Source organism: Trematomus bernacchii, unplaced genomic scaffold, assembly GCF_902827165.1.
Source record: "Trematomus bernacchii unplaced genomic scaffold, fTreBer1.1, whole genome shotgun sequence".
Lineage (NCBI taxonomy): Eukaryota > Metazoa > Chordata > Actinopteri > Perciformes > Nototheniidae > Trematomus > Trematomus bernacchii.
The window spans coordinates 366575-391532 of record NW_022987528.1 but is presented as its reverse complement, the minus strand read 5'-3'; the positions used below and the strand labels follow the sequence as shown (position 1 = coordinate 391532).

The 24958-nt window shown below is 42.7% G+C and overlaps 1 protein-coding gene across 1 annotated transcript; it reads right to left on the bottom strand.

The window, feature by feature from the left end:
* Positions 1 to 3226: 3226 nt before the first annotated feature.
* LOC117475053 (solute carrier family 22 member 2-like) lies at positions 3227 to 15418 on the bottom strand. The gene is made up of 11 exons (XM_034121118.1): positions 14905 to 15418; positions 13636 to 13739; positions 12942 to 13096; positions 10395 to 10563; positions 8968 to 9082; positions 8596 to 8696; positions 6672 to 6886; positions 6473 to 6581; positions 4854 to 4966; positions 4243 to 4342; positions 3227 to 3852 (listed from the first exon to the last, which is right to left on the bottom strand). The coding sequence occupies exons 1-11, from the start codon at positions 15295 to 15297 to the stop codon at positions 3759 to 3761; spliced, it is 1668 nt and encodes a 555-aa protein (XP_033977009.1). The 5' UTR covers positions 15298 to 15418; the 3' UTR covers positions 3227 to 3758.
* Positions 15419 to 24958: the final 9540 nt, after the last annotated feature.

Genomic DNA, 24958 nt, shown 5'->3' with positions numbered 1-24958 from the left:
TAAGTCGCCTGCGTCGGCTATGCCGCCCGCTACGACGCCCGCCTACGAACACACCGCAAATACTTCAGTCGACGAGTGGCAATAACTGTCTTTACCAGCAGGCAGCGGTAGTGTGAACAGCCAATCAGAGTGATTGCTTGGGCCGACTTTCTCTGACCTCCCGCGGCCGGAGGTCAGAGAAAGTGCCGTAAAGAGACGACGGTGCGGGACACACCAACCTGAGTAGGGCGCCGCGAATGCCCGACTGCCTCTGACGGCCTCTGACTCCCAAAATCAGGTTGGTGTGTAGCCAGCTTTAAGCATTAGGAGACTGGGACAACAACACAGAATATAGCACACTGTTTATAATGGTGCTCACACTTTATTATAACCACAACACATGTTGAGGTTCTGTGGTTTTGTTATACTTTTGTAAATTATATTACTGTAATGTCAGTAGTTTTTAAAGACCAGATAATACCATGAAGATATTTTAACCTGAAACCTGGGGTTGAAAACGTACTTCCACTGCTTAAAGAGTATTTAACAAATATTTAGTTTCACATTTTTTTAACATACAACTGAGACAACTCCCTACATCCTGTAAGGGACTGCAGTAGCAGTTGTTTTTGTCTTTTTTTGTGTTTTGCTGCATCCTTTCCAGGTAAGAAATCCAAACGATAGCCTTCACAGACAACCTTGCACCTGATATCAAACTAGAAAATGCATTTCATGCAAAAAAAAAACAAATTCTGTTGCACAGCATTCGCACTAACAAGAGCCCTCTGTGCTTTGCTCAGTTTCTAACAATAAAGCCTTTCTGAGTTTCTATCTCCTGCTTCACCTAACGATATCTCAACCTAACTTTCTTTCTTACTGAGGCCTTCAATGCTGCACTTGCTAGTAATCATGATATTAACCCTCGTTTTGTTAACAGGGCTACCTTTGATAAAGATGACAGGTCAGATCATGACCACCGTGAAATAAGTCGCCTCAAGTCCTGAACACAAATGTGTCTTGGCAGGCTTTCACTATCAAGTAAGAGAAACATAATTAAACTCCAAAGTTTACATTTGACTTGGGTCGCCTTTGCTGTCAACAACTCTGATACTGCAGCTGTAAATGGATGAAGGCTGAAGGATACTCACAGGTTTAGGTTGACAGGTGGAGGGCTTCAACTCGCTGATGCTGGTCAAGTCAGGTCCAGGGGCTGTCAGTGTGTGTCCGTTGTTTTGACTCATCTTACCTCCTCGGTTCTCTCTCAGGTACACACTGAATCCCAGTGTGTCCCCTGCTAGCTCTCTTCTCTCTCCCTCTCTTTGGCAGGAAGTTCCCAGCTAAGTCCTTACTCACTCTTAAAAATTCACAATTCAGCCCGGGTGCACACAAGAGATGAGATCACCCTGGCTATAGCAGCAGAGGCACTTAGCTAAATGATATTCCAAAGAAAGCAGATGGTTGGAGAATAAAACCACACACACCTCTATGCACACACACACATCTACACACACACACACACCTCTACACACATCGTACTGCGGGACTTGCGAGAAAGTTACCGGTTTGTCCAGTATGAAGGTAAGGCAAACATCGCCTTGAAGAGAAGAGAGATTTAGAACAATCTGTTAATATTACGTCCCTAGCATCATACGCATTGTATTCCTCATTGAGCTCTTGTGTGCTTGTCTTTTCCTGTGTTTCCCTCTCTCTATCACACATACACTGTTGACTCCATCCACCTTTTGTTTAACCCTTTCCGTATCTAATTAGGGTTCGGCAGAGCATGTGATTTAAGGTATGTGACTGGTTGATGCTCCCTATTGGACAAAACATGCCGCTGTGTCAGAACAGCGCCGTGTCATGATGCCTGTAATGCTTCAGTTCTCTTAATAGAGAGGTGGAGGTGATATTTTTAAGCATAGAAGCAAAACAGTTTTCTCATACAATGCAATATACATCGCTTGTGAAGAGGGTTGTTCATATTATGTTGCATTGTATTCCATGTGGTCTAAATGTGTTTCTTTCTATCTACGTTCCTGCTCAGCAGTGTGGGAAATGGAGTCCATCCTGGGTAATTTGCCTCTTGCTATATAAACCCCTGCAGGACATACTATGTCGTTTTTTTGAAAAGTTGGCTGAACTTTAAAAACTGTGAAGCTTCATCAGCGTTCTCTCTCTCATCCAGTAAGTTTCTGCTGCATTATCAGCCACTGCTTCTGTTCCTTTGTTAGCTTGTATTTGACTTTATATGCAATAAACTTTGCTTTAAAAATTATATTTCTTTGTTTGACTGCTTTGTTGTATCCCCTGCACCAGAATATAACATATTACTGTATGCATAACATAATTATTTTTGACACTTTGGTTGGTACTTTTGTAATATTTACAACATACTATGTTGTTCTTTCTGAAAATGTCGACACACTATACTAAGTAGTTTTGGGGCATATTTATATTCATGTCATCTTTTTGTAGATTTTTAACATATTATTCTATGTCGTTTATTTGCACATTTTTCAACAAACTATATTTTGTCTTTTTATCTGAAAATTTGAGGTTACTTTACCATGTCTTCCTTTTGCATATTTACTACACACTTTACTATGTCGTCTTTTCTGATACTTTTGACATACTTTACTATGTTGACGTTTTACACAAGTAAGACAGTTATATCCTATTTAGTTATTGCTGAAAATCTCAACATGGAAGGTCTTTTTGTACATTTTCAACATTCTATACTATGTCATTTTTTCTGATATTCAGAATTACATTACATGTTACTTATTAGACGCTTTTATCCAAAGCGTCTCTTTCATACTCAATACTGTGGACAATCCCCACAGGAGCAATTTGGGGGGAAGTGTCTCAGGGACACAACGACATGCTGACTGCAGTGGGGTTTGAACCTGTGCTCCCCTGATTCAAAGTTCAGCGCACTAAGTTCAGCGCACTAACCCACTGAGCCACAGCCTCCCATCTGATATTTCCCGCGTGATATTTTTGCATAGTTTTGTGACAAAATAAACTATGACTCTTTATATTTTCAACACACTATACTATTTCTTATTTTAATATACTATACTATAACCAAACAATTAGGGTTTTTGTACGATGACACTCTAATGGACAAAAAAGCAGAACAAATTTCAAAATATCTTTATTTGAAAATGTTGAAGCTTTTTTTTTTTTAAACTAAGTGACTAAACCAACCAAAGAAATACATGTCTGATGTTAGTTGATGCAGCAGAAGATAGAAACTGAAAACCAAAATGCTCAATGTGAGGTCAGGGGAAATGTTTAATACATGTTTTTTATAAACACTTTCCGCTCATGTTATGTTAATAGAAAGCTCTTTGATAATTTAATAAAAATAATAATTCATGGCATTAATTACAGCATTTTTCCAAGTGCTCAAAGCACTTTACATATATTAGACATGTAATACATCAATACTGTGGACAATCCCCACAGGAGCTTTTAGGGTGAAGTGCCTTGCTCATGGACACAACAACATGTTGATTGAACCTGTGATCATCACACTAAACCACAGTCGCCCCTAATAATAATAATAATGATAATAATTATAATAACATGATTAACGTCTCTCTTCACACACTTCAATCCAACGTCACTCGTCCCTGAGGCTTAAATCGTTTGTGTGTGATAATATTCAGAGGAAACTTTGACACAGCACAGTGAAATCCAAAAATCGAAGAGGTATCTAATAAATCCACGGGCAACAGATACACAACATAAATAAATACTTCTGTCAGTCACAGTTAAACCGTAGCTGTTTCTTTGTTGTTGGAGATGTATTCAGTGGGAAGCAGGTTGGTCCGCTGCTGGTTCCTCGGGGCGGCTTTCTCCATCCTCCTGAACACACACACACACACACACACATTATTTATGACAAAAAAACAACAATATAAATAGTTTCTGGTTGGTCCGGATCAACAGGACAATTTAAGACGTATGTAGAATCATAACAAACTATTTTATGACATAAATAACACTTTTAATTGAGAATAAAACCTCGAAAATGTTTCCATAACAAACATTTAGCCTTTGTTGCAGCCCTTGAACGAATGCATGTTATTGTGAAAACACCAAGGCATCTTCAACAATAGGTAAGAAACTGGATCCAGAATACTATAATATACATACACACAGATACAAAGCCTTTCAGACTTCTTTATTCACATGGATTATGCCAAAATGTGTCGTATAAAGATGGATATATTAAATAAACGGCTGCATTCTCACCTCTCTGGGTGCTCAATGTCGTCGATGGTGTCGGGCAGCGGCAGGCCTCTGGTCTCAGGAAGCAGCAAAACCAGACCCCCCGCCACGAAGGCAAGAGACCCTGCACAACACAGACAAAATAATAAGTGTTGGGAAAATACTCAATGTACTCCTTCAATATCAGAGTACACGTGATAACAAAGGTATCCCAACTGTAGCTGTGTACATGACAGGATGTATGATTACCTAGAAGAGCATCAGGACTGTTTGAGGCATATGATAGCTATGTGATTAACATGATGATTCAGCCTCTATGGAGATAGACATATGACAAGCATGATCATTTCTGACGTGGAGCTAATCTGAAGTAAACATTGAATACTGCTTTCTATTCCTCCATCTTGTGACTGTGTAACTCCCTCTCTTGTATATCAGCATGTGAAGGACACTGTTCAGGAACTAGTTGATGCTCTGTATGTGATGACTACTTCCATTCTGGAGAGGATCTTAAATACATGGATCCTGAGATTGAAGCTCAAGCCGGGGGACAAGTGATATTTTTCTAACCATAAGTGTCATAGTTTTTATCACTTTTATTCGTTTTTTATCGCTCATATTAATATAAAACCCACCGAAGATGAGGAGAGGCAGCTCCAGCCAGATGACGGCCAGCCTGTAGAGCAGGAAGGGAGCCACGATGCCTCCGACGTCACACAGAGTCGAGCAAACAGACACTCCAAAGTTCCTAGAGACAGAAGAGACAACCAGATCATTGGGTTTGGTTCAGTTAGAGATAATATGCACATACAGTGTGTCTATTTTTAAAACACTGAGGGGGGAATTCACAGCTTTTGTGTCCACTAAACCTGTGCAAATATGTGGTGTATGCTCCAAATTCATTTACCTGAGGCTGTCAGCAGTGGAACATGCATACTGTTAGCTAAATGAAAGAGATTATCTGTTCAATTTAGGGAGAATTTCACACTCACTGAGCATGCTAAAATATTCAGGTAGTTAACATGGATGTACAGCAGCAAAGTCTAGCGCATTTTACCTTGCTAACTTTTAGCATGGATCTTAAGCAGGCTAACATGCTAACATACTTTCACCACAACAACATTTGGACAAACTGTGTTGTCCGTAAAGGGAAGGAGATATTGAAAAGGTTAATCCCTGTCCAATAAGGGAAAGTTCACTTTCAGGATCTTAAATAATGGCAAACCTGAATTGTGATTCTTTTAACTTGATGTAATAAAATGCATTTAGTCTTTTTTACTTGTGTATTCAGTGACTACAGATTTAAATTGGCATTTGTACATCCTATACTTTGTACTGTCCCTATCCAATAAACCAATACAAAAGGCATTTTTGGAAATGTCTTTTGTATTGGCTAACCCTAACCCCCTAAACCCCCTAACCCCCTAACCCTAACCCTAACCCTAACCCTAACCCTAACACCTAACCCTAAAACGCATAAAACCCTAACATAAGAACCCTACCCCCTAAAACCCTAACCCCCTAACCCTAACCCCCTAAACCTGACCCTAAACCCTAAACCCCCCTTAACCCCCTAACCCTAACCCTAACCCTAACCCTACACCTAACCCTAACCCCTAAACACCTAAACCCCCTAACCCCTAACCCCCTAACCCTAACCCCCTAACCCTAACCCTAACACTAACCATAACCCTAACCCTAACCATAACCCTAACCATAACCCTAACCCTAACCCCCTAACCCCCTAACCCTAACCCCCTAACCCTATAACCCTAACCCTAACCCTAACCCTGACCCTAACCCCCTAACCCTAACCCCTAACCCTAACCCTAACCATAACCCTCACCCAACCTAAACCCCTAACCATAACCCTAAAACCCTACCCTAACCATAACACCTAACCCTAACCCTAACCCTAACCCTAACCCTAACCCTACCCTAACCCCTAACCCTAACCCTAACCCTAACCCTAACCATAACCCTAACCCTAACCCTAACCCCCTAACCATAACCATAACCCTAAGCCTAACCCCTAACCATAACCCTAACCCCCTAACCCTAACCCTAACCCTAACCCTAACCCCCTAACCATAACCCTAACCCTAACCCTAACCCCCTAACCCTAACCATAACCATAACCCTAACCCTAACCCTAACCCCCTAACCATAACCCTAACCCTAACCCCCTAACCCTAACCCATCCCTCCCAAACAACAATGTAGACTTTTAGAGTGTGGACAGTTTCTATATTTACCTGACAAACGTTGGGTAGAGCTCAGTGTTCACAAACACCACCATCTCAAAGGCCATGGTGATCCCCAGCCGACCGATGCAGGCCACCACCGTCTTGAACCAGAACATGCCTGCAAGCAAAGAGAGAGACAGAGAAACAGTCAAAGGAAGGCTTTCAGGGAACCAGGAAATGATACTCTGAGGACTTCTGATTGGCTCACTGTCAGGGATCATGGCGGTGATCAAACAAGCGGCTCCAGCCACGATGTTGGCGGAGGCGAAGGGGATGCGTCTGCCGATGCGTTCGATGGTGAAGAGGATGAGGAAGGCAGCGGGGAACTCCACCAGGCCGGAGATCACGAAGTCGATGTAGACGTTTCCTCCCAGAATCCCCAGCCTCATGATCAGACCCTGGTACACCACAGCACTGGTGAACCTGCGGGAGACAGGGAACATTTCTGTTTGTTATTTTCCGAAGTTCTGTTCAAAATGAGATAACCCTGAAACTGTTACTTTAGATTGATATAAGGAGCTCCTCCCCACGCCCCTCTGAGAGATATTTGGTTAAAAAGAACACAATGGTGCTCTAGGAGGAGATTCAGGTGATAAGGTGGGGGGGGGGGGGTACCTTGGTTGGTGATTGGCTAATGGTTACACAAGCCAAAACATCATTATGACATCACAAAGTGGCCAGAATCTGATCAGCTCATTTTCAGACAGGTTTTTATAGAAATGGATCAGGACAAAAAGAGAGAATCTTTGTTCCTGAAACTTTCAGAGTCTCTTTACACAGAGGGGACACATGTTGATGTAGAAGAGACATGAAGAAGAGGGGACACATGTTGATGTAGAAGAGACATGAAGAAGAGGGGACACATGTTGATGAAGAAGAGACATGAAGAAGAGGGGACACATGGTGATGTAGAAGAGACATGAAGAAGAGGGGACACATGTTGATGAAGAAGAGACATGAAGAAGAGGGGACACATGGTGATGTAGAAGAGACATGAAGAAGAGGGGACACATGTTGATGAAGAAGAGACATGAAGAAGAGGGGACACATGTTGATGTAGAAGAGACATGAAGAAGAGGGGACACATGTTGATGAAGAAGAGACATGAAGAAGAGGGGACACATGTTGATGTAGAAGAGACATGAAGAAGAGGGGGACACATGTTGATGTAGAAGAGACATGAAGAAGAGGGGACACATGCTGATGTAGAAGAGACATGAAGAAGAGGGGACACATGTTGATGTAGAAGAGACATGAAGAAGAGGGGACACATGTTGATGTAGAAGAGACATGAAGAAGAGGGGACACATGTTGATGTAGAAGAGACATGAAGACGAGGGGACACATGTTGATGTAGAAGAGACATGAAGAAGAGGGGACACATGTTGATGTAGAAGAGACATGAAGAAGAGGGGACACATGTTGATGTAGAAGAGACATGAAGACGAGGGGACACATGTTGATGTAGAAGAGACATGAAGAAGAGGGGACACATGTTGATGTAGAAGAGACATGAAGAAGAGGGGACACATGTTGATGTAGAAGAGACATGAAGAAGAGGGGACACATGTTGATGTAGAAGAGACATGAAGAAGAGGGGACACATGTTGATGTAGAAGAGACATGAAGAAGAGGGGACACATGTTGATGTAGAAGAGACATGAACAAGTGGATTTTGCATAACAGGTGACCTTTAACATTAACACTGCAGCTTGTTAAGGTGTCTGTAAAGTAAAGCAATTATTTAACCTCTGTACATTTTATGTTACACCACTAGTTTAGGATTTCATGTTGTTAGATTAATCTAATCTCACACCTACAATCCAATCTTAAAACCCACAGCTGTTAACGAACATAATGAGCTTTCAAGAAGTAAAATAAGATTTCATTTTGACTGCTCTACTAAGTTAGCACTTTTTACTAAGTACATCACTGAAGAATGTCTTAATTGACCACATTTACCATCAACACTGATTGAACATCCACATAAAAGGTGTCAAATGTTCCTTTGAAAGTAATTTGTTTCAGACAGAAAGGCACCCTGGGAGTTGTAGTCATCTAATCTAATCTCAGTGAAAATGTCATAAAACATAAACATTGTAATTTTGAGCTACAATCACATTCTTACTCACCAGTTGAAGCTGAGGATGAGAGTGTGTTTTCTCATTTTTGGAGTTCTGATCAGGTCCATGAAGGAGGCGGTGCGGGATTCTGCGTTATCATCCGTCAGAGTCTGCAGAAGTGAACATTACAATATACATGATGTTAGGATGATGCACCATTTCAAATACTTAACAATTCATATAAACAAAGCGCTGACTCTGCAATGCAGTGGATGGGTGTGTGCAACATTTTTCAATATTGTGCTCGCTTTTGAAAAATGTAAGAAAGCGGTGTTAAAAGCAGGAAATACAGTTTGAAAAAAAGTGTTTTTCTTTTCCTAAACTATATTTTACCAGATGCATTTTGTTTGTTTTTTAAAATCCTTTCTAACCCAGCAGTACCTCGATGTTCGTGGACAGCGTCTTCTTGTTCTCTTTGGCCATGGCCTGCGTGATCTTCACAGCTTTGGCATTCTGGTTCTGAGAGAGAAGCCATCGGGGAGACTCTGGGATAAACCTGCAGATACAAAACTCTCATCAAGCCAACACAACAATGTTTGTATTGTTGCCTGCAAATATACAAGGTTGTAACATACTGCAAGGTCCAATGGGACATCAAACTGTAAAAACTTAATTCATCATACCAATGAATTATGTACACCAAAAGCAGAAAACTAAAAGTGTTGAAGCTGCAAGAATGAATCTCTGTGCTAAGTAAGCTTCAAAGGTCAAAATAAAGCCTTTATATGAACCCTGCTATTGGACATGATGAGTGTTAGATGCTAAAGGAGTCCATTCATAGTTCACAATGCACTATAGTGTAGTTGTAAGTCGACGTAACATCGTTTTAAAGCGGCGTACATGTTTCAATTTGTTTGGGCTTCAATAGAAATGAATTGGGGAATTAATGTATACCTGAGTATTAATAATGTATCCATTCTTTTATTTGTAATATTATTATTACTATTATTTCTTTTCGGATGTGTCATCTGTTATGTAGTTAATCTATGTATCGAGATGTGTTTATTTTGTTACGTATGCTTTGTGATGGAGATAATTAATACTGGAAAAGTGACCATAGCTTTACCATTTTCATGTATTCAGGTCATTTGGTGGTGGTCTAATGGATAGTGAGGTGGGCTGAAGATCGGAAGGTTGTGAGTTCAAATCCCGCCTGGAACAGCACTACTAGTGTGCCCTTGAGTAAGGCACTTAGCCCTCAGTTACTCCAGGGAGAATGTCCCTGTCATTGGTAATTGTAAGTCTCTTTGGATAAAAGCGTCAGCTAAATGAAATGTAATAATTTTCAAGCTATTTATCATCTTCTCAAAATACGAGATTCAAGGCTTTTATTGTCATGTGATCAAAGCTACAGTGTAGATATGCAGTGTTCATTTTGGCAGCTATTTTTGATTTAGTCTTAGTCTTAAGATGAAAATGGTTATTAGTTTTAGTCACATTTTAGTCCTTTTTATCCTTCATAGTTTTAGTCAAGTTTTAGTCGATGAAAAATTACATTTTAGTCAACTTTTAGTCAAAATGTTTTCTCTCTTTAAACTAATTAAGTTGGGCAAATACAGGAATCTGAAATTGTAATCAAGGTGACAGCATCAAGTGGTGAAATTCGTAAAGCAACATTTCACTCTCTTAACACTTTACTTGTGTAATATCTAGGGATGGGTATCGTTAAGGTTTTTAACGGTACTACTACTCTTTAAAATCTGTGTGCACGCCGCTGCAGCGTGTCTGTTAGGCCCCCCGCGGGCCTGTGGGATGAAACTGAGAACCGGTTCCCTCCATGTTTAAAGCATTAAATTGTGTTTTCTCACCAGTAGTATGAGAGGAAGATGAAGTAAGGGGCGGTGATGGCGACCTGCAGCCAGCGCCAGTCAGAGATGAAGTATGCGAGCAGAGGGAGGATGAGGATGCCGACGCTGAAGAACATCTGGTACAGGACCCCCACTGTGCGTCTGTACTCCACCCCCACCAGCTCCGTGACTGAGAGGATAACAATAACAACGTGTTTTGATAATAATAATAATAATAATAAAGCTGGTTGTTAGAGCCAGTATTTTTGTTTTTATAAGAAAGGCCAACTAATTGTGACGTCTGTAGTCAACCTGTTCTCCTCTTGAGCATTCTGCTTTGATTCTGCAATGCTTTGGACGGGGTGTACGTACAAAATAAATACAAATGTGTCTGCTTTTTTACGGAATATTAGATACTTTACTAACACTATGAAAGACTACAATTCCCACGGCGCCTCCTCTAAAGTGACGGACGTTCAATTACCCTTTAAGTTATTGAGTTATATAAGCCTTATCAAGACAGAAAGAATACCTAAGTTGTTTGTTATTTTATTTGAGTTTTGCCTATTTGTTTTGACTATTGTAAAGGACTCTTTTCTCTGTTGCATGTGTCAAAGTTTGTTATTTTATTTGGAGCAAACACATCGTATAATAAAATCCAAACCATCGGAGGCCAAGCAACACTTCAACTGTACGTAATATAAGGGAAAGAAAACAAGTAAAACATTTCTGTTTAAGGCAGGGGTGTCCAAACTTTGTTCACCGAGGGCCACATACAGGAAAATATACGAAGGGCCGGGCCACTCTATGGAGGTATATCGCCTCATAAGTTCAGTTATAAGTTAGCAAAATTAATCAAATGTAGGTAAATGATGCTTGTGAGTGTTGGCAGCTCATCCCTTAAAACAGAAGCCTCAGATTGATTATAATAAGGAGGAATATCAAGGGTGTATTTCAAGCTTGTTATGTAAATAAGTCATTGGGCTTTTTTCCTATCAACTTAGATATGTTAGAAAATGTTTCCAACTTTAATTGACTGAATTTATGTGAAAAGTGGTCTTAACATATTAATACTACTGTGTCATATATGTTTACAGATATATTTAAGAAGTACAATACAAGACAAGCTCAAGTTTCCTTTGTGGGACGTATTGGTCTAAGGCAGGGGTTCCCAACCCCCGGTCCGCGGACCGGTACCGGGCCGCGGAGGTGTTACTGCCGGGCCGCGAAATAGCTGTGAGTTTATCGTAATATTTGCAGAATTATAAATATATAAAAATATTTTATCATAATATTTTTTTCAAAAAGTGTTTAATTTTCGCACCTATGCCACCAGTCATATTATTTCATCCAGTAGCTAGTTAATCTTTCACCAGAAAACCGTTGAAAATGGCTTTTATGATGTTCCGAGGGATTCGGCAGCTCAGCCTAAGGTCTCAGCCTCTTGTGCGCACGAGCATGTTACCGGTGCGCCAAGTAGGAAGAGGAGCGCACAGGAGACAACCGTTTGATTGCAGACTGTTATGTTTATGTGGGGAAATGGTGGTGCATACATTATTTGAGATATATTTCAAACTCGGACTTCATTTTAAGGACATGTCGGCCAGGGGTGTAGAGCTATTTGTTTAAGCACTGGATTGGCAAAACAGGAGAGTAAACCAGTATGCCTTGATCTATGAATTAATGTCCGGGACTCTCACGATCTGCTGCCCGCAGCTGTTTTATAGAAGGAAACCCTCCTTCATGAAATGGCTGCAGCATCAGGAGGCAGCGGGACGTAGGCCTATACTCGGTAAAGAGCTGTGCCTTTTTACGCACCGCCTTCGCTGTGTTTAACTTAATCAGAACAGTTTAAGAGTGACTGCAGGCTGCTACGTGTTAACCACACACACATCTACACACATCGAACTGCCCGATTACTCCCCCTTTTATTAGTTTTATGAAGGAGATGTCCAGTCAGTCACCAAGGCGCATGATGTGTGTGTGTATGTGCTCTGCTCAGCTCAGCTCTGTGTGTTCGGTGTGTTTGTGTCTGTCCGACACCGGCATATATGCGGCTGTTCCCAAAATAAATTAGTTTAATCTTAATCTCGATGCTAAATGCTGTCGGGAGTGCACCGGAATGAACGACATTTTCCCAGCATTCACTGGATTATCCGTAAATCATACAAACAAAACCAAAACGTTGATTTATCTGTTTTCCCGTTTTGGTTTAAAAACTGAATAACGTCGGTTTTTTGGTTTTCCGAAAAACCAAAAAAACAACACCGGTTCTTTTTTAAACTTTGTTAATATGTTTTGGATGCATATTGTTCTAGTATTTGTTCAGGCTGTTACATACAATTAGCCTCTGTTGCTACCTGCTGGTGGTGAGTAAATATTAAAATCAGTTAAAATTGACAACCGGTCCGCGATTTTTTTTAATGTATCTACCGGTCCTTGGCACAATAAAGGTTGGGAACCCCTGGTCTAAGGCATCTACATGTAGTGGCTTGATAGAAAAAGAAGGAAGGAAGCCACGACACTGGTGTTTGTAGTCCCAGCTGTGGGGTCAAAGGTCGCTCTTACTCAGCACGTATCCGGCCACCCAGCCTCCTTTCACTCCGAAGCCGTACAGCGTCCTGAAGACCAGTAACGCCACGTAGTTCGGAGCCACGGCCACCATGATCCCCGTGACCGCGTTCAACACGTTGGACATCAGGAAGCTGATCTTCCTGCCGAACCTGAGGAAGTAATAGAGAAACGAGAGACGGAAATAATGCTTTAGAAAACAGGTTTATGGAGCAGCAATGTATGAGTAGATAGCTTTTTCCACACTCATGTAAAAGATCACCTGTTTTCCTCTTTAGCATTTTGCTTTGATTCTGCAATGCATTGGAATTGCACGTCAGATACTTTACTAATCATTTTTTAGGAATTTATTTTATAGATATTTTATTTATAATTTTCAGATATTTAACTGATTTTATTTATTGATTATATTTGTACATGTATATTTATATTTTGTACTGATTTCAGTTTGCATATTGTCCTTTTTTTTCTATTTAACTGAAAACTTTTTATCTGGATATTCCACTGCTTGCTTAACCTGACTAACTATGTAAAGAAAAGAAAAGGTCACAGACAATATTACAAAAAAACAACAACCTTTGAAATAATGAAGCCACAGTAAGAACAACGCGGTATTACTTATATCCAACAGAGTCATAGTCATTTGACTGAACTTCTGTCAAAAACAGATTGAAACTAATATTAAGCTCACCTGTCGGCCAGGTAGCCAAGAGCGATGCTCCCCACCAGGAAGCCCACGTTGAGCGAAGCCTGGAACAAATCCACCAACCATCCATCTGCACACACCAGGTCAAACTAACACACACACACACACACACACACACACACACACACACACACACACACACACACACACACACACACACACACACACACACACACACACACACACACACACACAACAAAAATACATATAAAAACTGCCTCAAAGTTGTTACTAGTTAGAAATTGTGTGCATGCTGGTGGCTATTTTTGTTAAGTCTCATAAATTCCTTTACAATTATTTGTATTTTTCTGCACTTAACAAGCACAACACAACTTGGGAATCAGTGTGTTGTAAGAAGAAAATTATACTAGCATTAAAGTAAATGTATTCTATTTATATTTTATTCATTTGAATATATATTTTTACTTATTTTCTTTGCTTTTGTCTTCTCTCTTACTTTTTCTTCCATCCACCATAGACTTTAACCCATGACCTACGGTACTTTAAAGGTCCCATGTCATGCTTTTCTGGTTATTCCCCGTCCCCTTGTGTGTTATGAAGGTTTTTCTGCATGTAAACGGTCTGCAGAGTCACAAACCCTCAAAGTACACCCTGTAGTGAGTAAAACTCTAACACAGAAAAGACCTGTCTATGCTGCCCCAGAACGCCTTGTTGGACATTTCTCTTTTTCCATTTTTTTCTTCCGGGAACCAAGTGACGTAACGACGACCCCTCCGTGGATTGGTTACAATTGACCAATCCGCGGACTTCCTCACACACACACACTCAATCTTTTCTCAGCTGCAGCTCCGCCGATTTCTCCTCCCTGAGACGGCGGGACGCGGCGAGGCTGTGATTCGGTGTGTGAGCACACACACAAACTCCCAGCCAGGATGCGGGTGTGTGTGTGTGTGTGTTCAGGATGGCTTCGCTGTGTCTCGCTTTGTCTCGCTGTGTCTCGCTGTCTCACAGACAGCCACTGGGCTCATAGGGAGGGGGGGGGCAGGAGCTCCAACAAGCCGTTTAGGACAGAGAGTGAATACACATACTATACAGAGATGCTGTATGAGAAACCAAAATCTATTTTAGTAGACCTCAACAATGGAATTATGATCAGTAGAAATGGCCATGACATGGGACCTTTACATGCATTGTATTTTGTCCTGCAATAGAAGTGTCCTTCAGAACCTTATTAAAAGTTAAATAATTCCAGCCTGCATCACCTCACATTGCATTTCTTCCCTAGTTACTAACCTCAGTAACAAAGGACTGTCTCCCCTCGTAGTCGTACTCCCAGCCGTCCTTGCAGGCAGCCGTTGTTGGGATTCTGCTGAGGTCCAGCTCCTCTGAATCACAGCTGAGAGCCGTGGAGTTCCAGTCCACCTCGTACCGCTCACAGCTGCTCTCAGATCTGTTCCCCTGAGGCACCGTCAGCCTGCGAGCCTCCGTCAGGCTCCATCCACACGTCTGCCTCCTCTCCACCACCGCGGGGTCTCTGCACCAGTGATCCGGGGTGAATCCCTGGAAGACGATGCCCACGTAGACCCCGGCCCAGGGCATGGACACCAAGCAAAACAGGGCGAAGATCCGCTTCTGACAGCGGCCAAACTTCCCCGCTTCCTCCAAGATGTCATCAAAAGTGGTCATGGCTAAAGAAAGCTCTTTAAAAACAGCTCACAAGTAATTTAAAAGACAGTGTGTGCAGCCTTGATAGTGAGCTCTGAGCATCTCTCTACTAAGGTACCGCTGACATGTCTCTGCTTTGGGTTTTTAAACAGGACAAGCGGGAGCAAAGGTCCTCAGAAAGACGTTGTTGCTTACGGGGATAAAGGTGGAACATTAAAACGATCAGCTTTCTAAGACGTCAGAACAAGTGTGTCATTTTAATGTGTAACACCGGAGTCAGAAACATACAGGAAATGCACCAACAAGGGCCTCCCTGGACCGCTGGGCTTTGCGTCTCGTGTGCAGCAAGTTAGTGATGCTGTTAATCAGTGAACATTTAAAGATGTGTCTGTTGGGATCGAGTTCATGTCACTGTGCACTTGGGGGGGTCTGATGAAAGGCTACTTGTTTTACATGTTTTCTGTGGACGTCAGAGTTGTCTTTGAGTCGCTTGAGCCTTGGACGTTTATTTAAAAAGTTAATATATTGGACAACGTTCATGTCATTCAAACACATCTAGCAGCAAGTCCTCAAAACAGGCTTTAGTTTTTGAGATTTGACTTGAACTCATTTTGATAAGACTTGATCTGGACATGTTGAATGAAACAAAATTGGACTTGTATTGACATGTTTTAATTATTAAAATTATTTATTTTTGACTTGATTTGGACTCTTCTTAAACAACTTGAGACTTGACTTGCACGTGGTTTTAATATCTTTAAGCTTGACTTATAGTCTAGCAGGAAGGGCCCTCAGATTTCGAGATACCCCTACCCGAGGTAGAACAAAACACAACAATGATTTTTCTTATCTTTAGGGTCTGCCATTAATGAAATTGATTGTTGTTAAATGTTATTTTGGGGGCAAAAATGTTTTTTGGTTGTTCTTTAGAACTACCCCAATCCCTGAAAAAGAGCCAAATTGGACCAGGCCGAATATAGGAAAGGTGACAAAAAAGCCAATAACTTGAGAATGATCACTCTTTTCCTCTTTAGATTTGCTGAGGTATGAACCAGGTGGCTGTCCTACATCACCAAATAGTCAGACAATTATTTAACTAAAGAAATACTGAATTATAGTCCTGTAAACTTAGCTTTAGTTTAGACGGAAATTGTACTTTTTGGTGATAAGAACATGGGACTCCATCACTTTTCTCTCATTTATCAGAAAAACAGAAATCCCTAAAAAAAATATACCATTACTGAATTGTCTAGGGTGCTATTGAACACTAGCCAGTAGTTGTATGGAAATATCTGGTACTACGACACACCCTGTCACTCTGGTTGGCCTCTTATGATGTTGCTGTCTTTTAATATATGATTATTTCTCAGCCGCTAGTTCGTTCCTCGCAGATTCTTCAGTCTCATCAGCCTCATCCTTCCATCAGTCCCAGTTAACGCCTCCAGCACACTTCCAGTGTCTGACTCCATATGATATTGTCCTGATGCTGCTAGGGTGATGCCCCATGATCACAAAATGACCCCTCTAGAGTCTGAGTGCCAAGGACCTCATATTATGTCTGTCATTAATGTTACATCACCCATTATAACAATTTTCTTTCCTTTTTTCTCTTCTCTTAACTGTAAAGTCCTTTTCCTGAACCATTTGAAGGCTTCAAAACAGGCATCTTTACTCTATGTGTTTGGAGAAATGACACTATGAATCTTGTGGTGCTTGAAGAAATACACACTGCCGGCCAGGATATGTGCTTTTTTTGGAGCCCTTTTTTTCAATATTTATTAAAATGTCACTAGTTTTTTAAACAAACCACTATCTGAGGATAATACAAGCACCCATAAAACGCCCTTTATCTAGAGAGCCATTGAAGCCCATGAAGAATGTATCCTTCCACAAATCTTTTCATCTGCTGTATTAATAAAGTTGCCACGTGTTTTCAAATTCAAGTTAAGGCACTATCTGTGCAGAACATTACAGATATTCTTCATTTGCAGTATTTTATTTTAAAAGTGTTCAGAAAGACTGCATCAATGATATGCTATATATCTATATCATATCAATATTGTTATTAACTTCAACCAAAGTCAATTTAAATAGCGGGCAAACATTGGTTAATTGCCATGCATGTGGTGTTTGATATAGTTTACGTTCAATTTCAACTATTTTAGGCAGAAAAACATATATAGACTAAACTTTTTAAAATAATTTACTATAATTTAGAAAGGTTTTTGTGAGAAATCATTTAAAAAGTAAACTTTTTTTTCATTGTATATTTAAATTTGAAATGTTTGCACACAACATTATTAATTTATACATTTTTATCAATTTTTTTATTATGAATCCATTTATTTTAATGTATTTCCTTGAGGCTGGGGAAGATATCCAGCATGTAGTTCAACATGCAAATGTTCTAATGCAAGTAAGTATAAGTATAACATGGAAATGGAAATAAAATATGTTTCATAGGAGGATGTGGATTTGTTTTCTCTCACCTTGTAATTACACAATCAAACAATCTATCATTTAGCTCTGGCCTTCACTCACAAAAAAACATTTTGTTGAATTGGACACATTTTTCAAATCTCTATTGACTGACATGCAATGACTGGGACTGATGGAAGAATCTGCGAGGAATGAATTGGAGCAGAGAAATAATCCTATTTAAAAGACAGCATTGTCATAAGAGCCTAGAGGCCAACAAGAGTGACAGAGTGTGTCACTTTGCTGAAGGATAGTTGTGACCAGGGGTTAAATTGGGCCGGGGCTGTCCGGGGCTCAGCCCCGGCACATAGGACGATGCTCTGACGTCATCACCCTCGCTCATTTATCATTTGTTTAAGCCATATGTTAAAACATCTCTCGTTCTTAATATAGACTTTATTTAGGGTCGATATGTGTTGACTTGACTTTAAAATAGCAGATCTCTGTGAGAGGATATAGTTTTTCCGCTTAGTGAAAACGTGTGTCTCTATCCAAGGAATACACAATAGAATATATGTAGAAAAGGCCCCAAAGTTATAGATTTAAGCAATAGCTCACGACAGGCCGTGGTATATGCTCATTATATCACAGCTAAGCCGCGTGGTTCAACCCCCTTAGCTGTGATATAATGAGCATATATCACGGCCTGAAGTGAGCTATTGCTTTTATAAAACGGTTACCAAGTGTGGCAATATGAAAGAAAAATACACACTCTAATTTAAATAGTTTTTATTAGTAAATAATGATGTTCAAAATAAAATAGTCCCTCTGTTGCCTTCTGCACGAAACATAGTGCGAGGTGGTTGCTATGCAACAACACTAACAACAGCTAGCGAACATATTAGACAGAGAGCGTTGATCCATTATTTGGCTATTTATTTACATTAATGTGTATGTTGCCGTTTATTGTGCACTCACTGAAAAACTGTCCAGCATCAGTAGCATGGCTTACGTGGTTACTTGTATAGGTTGAGGTTGTTCGAGGCTGTTGCTTTGCGTGGCGAGAATATTGCTCCACTTTCTCCGGTCCCCGAGATTCGGCTTCCAGTAGCTCTGGAGAGAGCTTTCGCACCTGTGGCCACTAACGGTCATAATTTCTCTGCTTTGTTTCAAGACCCGCATCAGAAAGCTTTTGAATGGTGATACTTTTCCAGTTGGTCTACCTGCTCTTCACGTAGCTCTACATGTCGTCGTTTAGGTGCTTTTTGTTCTGGAGATAGGCACTCCTCAATCCACTCCTCCATAGTAAGACAACCCCCCCCCCCGGAGGTCGAAGTTAATCTTAAATGTTTTTGCGGACCTTTTTGATTACAGATTTGAAAACATCGTTGCTCGCTTTAAAAGTAGCACAATTCATTATGTCAAACCTTGGAAAGTATCTAAATATCCCTGCCCTAATGCCAAAGGAACTGCACACTGAATATGTTTTTGCCGTTTGATGTCTATGTCTGGACCGTTGCGTAAAAAGGAGGGTTTCTGCTCCGTTACTTCTCCGCTGCTTTCTTGTTCCAGTTTTGCTTTTCGGCCCAACTGTATACTGTTTATCTCAGACGCGGAGGGTTACTGAGTTGTTGTGAAAAGTAACTTACAATTCTACCCGTGGTATACGCTCAGTATACCACGGCTAAGAACCAATCAGATTGCTTGATTTTACTTGTCCGTTTTATAAATTGATATATATATATATTATTTTATTATACAGAGTTTATACCTGTTAAGTTGTGCCTTCATAGTGGGGAGGGGCTAACCCACGTGTTTTGGGTGACGTCATACATCAGAGGGTAATGTGCATCAGTAGTTGCAGGAAAGTTATGCCGTCTTAACCTTCGTCTTGTGTGCGTAAATGAACGTGAGTGTTTGTCCACAGTGCTGCCTGTTATGTTGTTCTACACTTTATTATTATTGTGATAACTTCTGTGCCGATGTGGCTTAATGCAGAGTCTCCGTGCTCATGTGATCTGTGCATGCTGCGTGCATATTTATGATGGCTGCTCATTAAGTCACTCGTCAAATGAGTCGGCACTCCTGTCTAAAAGTTAGGGGTATATACACCGTGTTGAGTGGCACAGACCTATTATTAATGTAATGGGATGTAGTTTATGTGGATAAATGTTTATGTGGCGTTAAAGGTGAGATATTATGTGTTTAGAGTTCATTTATTGCTCCGCTACTCGGCTACCGGAAGTAGCATGTCTGTAGCGTTTCACAATAAGAGCATCGGCTGCCGCTTTCCGCCAACCGGAAGTAGAACGTTATTCATTAGCGGTAGCTTAACTTTGAATCTCTGCGTGTCCCTGACCGGGGGTGTTTCTCAATCGCGAGTAAAGCTGCTTCAGAGCCACTATTTCAAGCATACTACGTCATCGAGTGCCGCCGAAGTACTGTTCCAATCTCCAGTATACTTGGAAATCTACCGAGCCCGGCGTACTCCGTTTGGAGAAATATCGAGTGTGCACATGAGTAGACTTCGCGGTCTTAAAATCCCCACAATGCTTTGCGCACGGACCAATTTCCCCAAATCTGTGGCGGAAGATGTAAGGCGGGGCCTCTCATATGACGCACACCTGCACACTTGCTAGCGTGTTCCTCTCTTTGTTTTCCGAATGTCAGGAAGTATTCTTGACTCGCTTCTGAAGCAAGATGCTTGGCAGACATGTGCTACCAAGCAAGCGTACTCGCGATTGAGAAACACCCCAAGAGTGTTTGACATTATATGTTAATGTGTTTATGATTATAAGAGAAGGGAGACATGTTGTATTATGTCTAGATTATTATTTCTATAGGGTTTGGCAATATTATGTATATTATGTATGTATGCATAAGTTATCTTATATTGATTGTATTTTGTTTATTTCCTTTATAGGAAAAACCACACACAGACAAATATCTGTATGTCTGCTTAAATAAGTAAAGAAGTCAAGCCTCATCTTAGCTCCTCATTTCCTCTATTCTGGACCTTTGGCCTTAAGTGGTGTTCTGGCCGACACACCTGGGTGAACCTAGTGATAGACACAAAACTAGTGCCAACACTGAGTTATCTCTAACTCTCCACTACATTGATGGTCCTTCGAGCCGGATTCACAAGGTTTACGTCAGAGATGGAACCATTACCAGGGTATGAGGCCTATGGTGCACGCCCTAGAAGGCAAACCCGCCTTCCAACGCGATATGCAGACTATGATATGGATCATCTAGGATACATTAGTCAGAGATACCGACAGGAAGAAGAGACTTCTCCTCTGGAGGGTAAGGCCAGGATGACCCCCCTCACCTCCCCCAATGACTCTCCCCCACCAAGGCACCTCAACAGGCGTGATGCTAATTTCCAGGAGATGGACTTTAGCTATGGGGCTGGCAGCCAGCAGCTGTTTCCAGAGAGAGAGCCGAGGGATCGGTTTCGAGAATACTCTACTCACCTGCCTACATCGCTGCACCACAGACCTCCGCGTGAGGATGACAGAGTAGAGCTAGAGAATATTCGTCAAGAAAGGTTTCTACTTCAGCAGACACAGCGACGTATGTCATCAGATATAGGTGAGCTCAAAGCACTGCGAGCAGACATGAGACAGTTGGTGGATACTGTCCGTAACCTTAAGACCCCATCACTACATAGCAACAAGCCAGAGTTAACGGTGATGCAGCCACCGGCACCGTTTGTAGGCGAACCTGATAGTGAGGATGAGGATGATTGGCCTGCACCACCACCATGGCCTGACCCAGTAAGTGGAGAGTTACTGCCTGGCGACTATATAACGCCTCATCACCCCAACGGGAGACCAGATGAGCTTCCACCGAAGGAAGAAGTAGTTCCAGCTCCAGTGACTCAGCCGTCTGTGGGTCAGCAACATGTACAGCACTCAGCACATGGTGCCCTTCCTGCTACGCGGTCAAGGGAGAATTACGCTGATTATTCAACTCCCTGGTACCAGCCTGCTCAGCCGTCACCGCGACCACCCAGTTTGGCTCCAACTGAGCCCAAGTACCAAGTTTATGGTGGTCACAGGAGTGAGCATAGCAGTAACCCAGTTCCCCCACCGCAGCCTCATCCACATAGGTCATGGACACAGCCACTGCCCTCCAGACCTGCCCTCATATCAGAGCCAGGACCACGCCCAACAATCCGCAACTTCTCAAGTCGAGATCCAAGTGAGTTTGCACGGCTCAAGATCTCCTTGGAGAACCTCCTACCGCCCAGTGCAACAGAGCTGTTCAAGTATCAGGTGTTGGTGGATCACCTGCAACTAGAAGAAGCCAGGTTAATAGCGGACGCTTACCTCAACTCTCCAACGCCCTTCTCAGACACTATGGCTGCCCTGAACGATAAGTTTGGCCAACCACATCAGATAGCGCTGAAGCGTATTGCTGCTGTGATGGACTCACCGGACATTAAGCGGGGAGACGTTGCTGCCTTCGAGAAGTTTGCTCTTCAGATCCAGTCATTAGTGGGAATGCTGAGAACCATAGGGTCCGAGGGAGAAGTGGAGCTACAGTGTGGTTCACATGTTGCTCGTCTGCTGAGTAAGCTGCCGCCTGAACAGAGAGCAGATTTCCGCCGCTGCATGTTCAGTCAGGGCTCAAGAACTCACAACCTTATAGATCTCGCAGAGTGGCTGAAATATGAGTCCTGGTGCCAGGACTCCGAAGGGCAGTTAGCTGTGAAGGGATCGTGGGAGTCATCATCCAGACCTGAGGGACGGCAGGGCACGCACCACACCACTGTGCTCCATGGTGCCAAGGACACTTGGAAGAAACCAGACTCTCAAGTTCCAGGAAACTCCTTCAAAGGGAACAAGAGTAAGCCATACTGTCCGTACTGTAATAATGAGGACCACTACCTCAGTCAGTGTACAGCAGTAACCAAGCTGAACAAAGAACAGCTGACAGCATGGATAAGAACCAATAAGAGGTGTTGGCGCTGTGCACGGCCGCACCAGGCAGCGCAGTGCAACTTAAAGAAGACATGTGGCCTCTGCCAAGGGAAACATCTCCAGGTGCTGCATGATGTGAACTTGAGGCCACCTAAGGAGACAGACTCAGCACCAACCTCGCAGAACCATGGCCCGAGGGCCACGACTGAGGTACTGTACCTGGACAGACCCGCTGAAGGCAGTCAAGTCCTTCTGAAAGTCGTCAAAGTTCGCATCCATTATAAGGATCGATTCATCAACACCTATGCCATACTGGATGACGGTTCGGAGAGAACTATGCTGCTGCCAGAGGCTGTAGAGAAGTTAGGTGTGCAAGGAACCCCAGAGGACTTGCCACTACGCACAATCAGACAGGATGTGCAGACCCTTCGCGGTGCATCAGTCTCCTTCTCCATTTCCTCTCCTGCTAAGCCGAAGACCAGGTTCAAGATTACAGGTGCTTTCACCACTGCTCACATTGGACAAGCAGATCATACCTACCCTATGGAGCAACTCCGGGAGAAGTATAAGCACCTCATTGGCCTTCCTATCCGGACCCTCACAAATGCGAAGCCTCTGCTTCTCCTTGGAAGTGACCACCCACATCTCGTCACCCCCATTGAACCAGTCAGGTTAGGCCCAAAAGGAGGACCGGCTGCCATTCACACAAGGCTAGGCTGGACGCTGCAAGGCCCAGCCAGTGTTGTCTATCATCTCGCACAACCACAGCAGTGCCTTTTCACATCAGTATCATCACAAGTGAGTGAGCTGATGAAGCATGTCGAGATGTTGTGGCAGGTCGACACTCTTCCTTTCAGAAGCGAGAAACTAGTCACACGTTCGAGGGAGGACCAAGAGGCCATCGGTATCCTGGAGACCAAAACCATCAGAGTACAGGTTAACGACATACTCCGTTATGCCACCCCGCTGCTACGCCGGAAAGACATGCCACTCCTTCAAGCTACTAAAGAAGCCGTCATGCACAGTCTACGGAGTATAGAAAGGAGATTGGCCAAGAACCCTATGCAGGCTGAAGCCTACAAAGTGGAGATGGAAAAGCTGATCAAGGCAGGCTCTGTTATCAAGTGTGACCCTGAAGTACCAGTAGAGAAAGGTCGTGAGTCGTGGTACATTCCTCACCACATGGTAAGCCATAATGGCAAGAACAGACTGGTGTTCAACTGCTCATTTCAGTATCGAGGGCAAAATCTCAATGACTATCTGTTGCCTGGGCCGACCTTAGGAGCATCTCTCCTGGGAGTCCTGCTACGCTTCCGAGAGCATGCAGTAGCAATCAGTGGAGATATCAAGGGCATGTTCCACCAGGTTCGACTCCTCCCAGAAGATCGAGACCTGCTCAGATTTGTTTGGCGAGACAGCAGTCAAGATCCTCCTGCGGTGTACGAGTGGCAAGTGTTACCTTTTGGAACGACGTGTAGCCCCTGCTGTGCTACGTTTGCCCTTCAGCGCCACGTCATCGACCATAGTCAGCCAGATGAAGAGGTGAGGACCTCAGTCGAGAAGTGCTTTTATGTAGACAACTGCCTACAGAGCGTCCCCACCATTGCTGAGGCGAGGCACCTGGTCGACAAATTACGAGCCATCCTAGCCTCTGCAGGCTTCGAGCTGCGTCAATGGGCCAGCAATCAACCAGAGGTCATCAGTCACCTACCAGAAGAGAGTCGCTCTACCAGTGTTGAGCTATGGCTGGCTCAGAACAAGACAGATGTCCCAGAATCCACTCTAGGACTGAGCTGGCTCTTCCAAAAGGATATCCTGGGCTACAAGCATCGTCCCGTGGATTATGGTGAAATCACGATGCGCAACATCTACAAAGTGCTGGCAAGTCAGTACGACCCCCTAGGGTTCATCTTACCCTACACAACCAGGGCAAAAATACTCGTCAGGCACCTATGGGATAAACATCGTGGATGGGATGACCCGCTGCTACCTCAAGAGCTTCTACGGCAGTGGAAAGTCTGGGAGGAAGAACTACAAGTCCTGCCTCAGGTCAACCTGCCCCGGCCATACCTACCAAAGGAAGTGGACATCTCCGCTCTACAGAGAGAGGTGCACATATTCTGTGACGCCTCGGAAGAAGCTTACGGCTCGGTGACGTACCTTCGAACTACTGACCGACATGGTGTTGTGTACCTGTCGTTCCTGATGGCCCGCTCCAGAGTCGCTCCTAAGCGCTTCCACTCCATGCCCCGACTGGAACTCTGTGCTGCACTCACTGGTGCACAGCTGTCGCAGGTTCTGGCAAGAGAACTCACCATCAACATTGACCGGACGAT

Bases quoted from the DNA above. Each gene is read 5' to 3' on its own strand.
- LOC117475053 (XM_034121118.1), bottom strand. From the start codon at position 15,297: ATGACCACTTTTGATGACATCTTGGAGGAAGCGGGGAAGTTTGGCCGC. The intron at 4,343-4,853 runs GTGGGTTTTATA...TGTGTTGTGCAG, and splicing joins GCTGCCTCTCCTCATCTTCG to GGTCTCTTGCCTTCGTGGCG. The intron at 3,853-4,242 runs GTGAGAATGCAG...GTGTGTGTTCAG, and splicing joins GACATTGAGCACCCAGAGAG to GAGGATGGAGAAAGCCGCCC.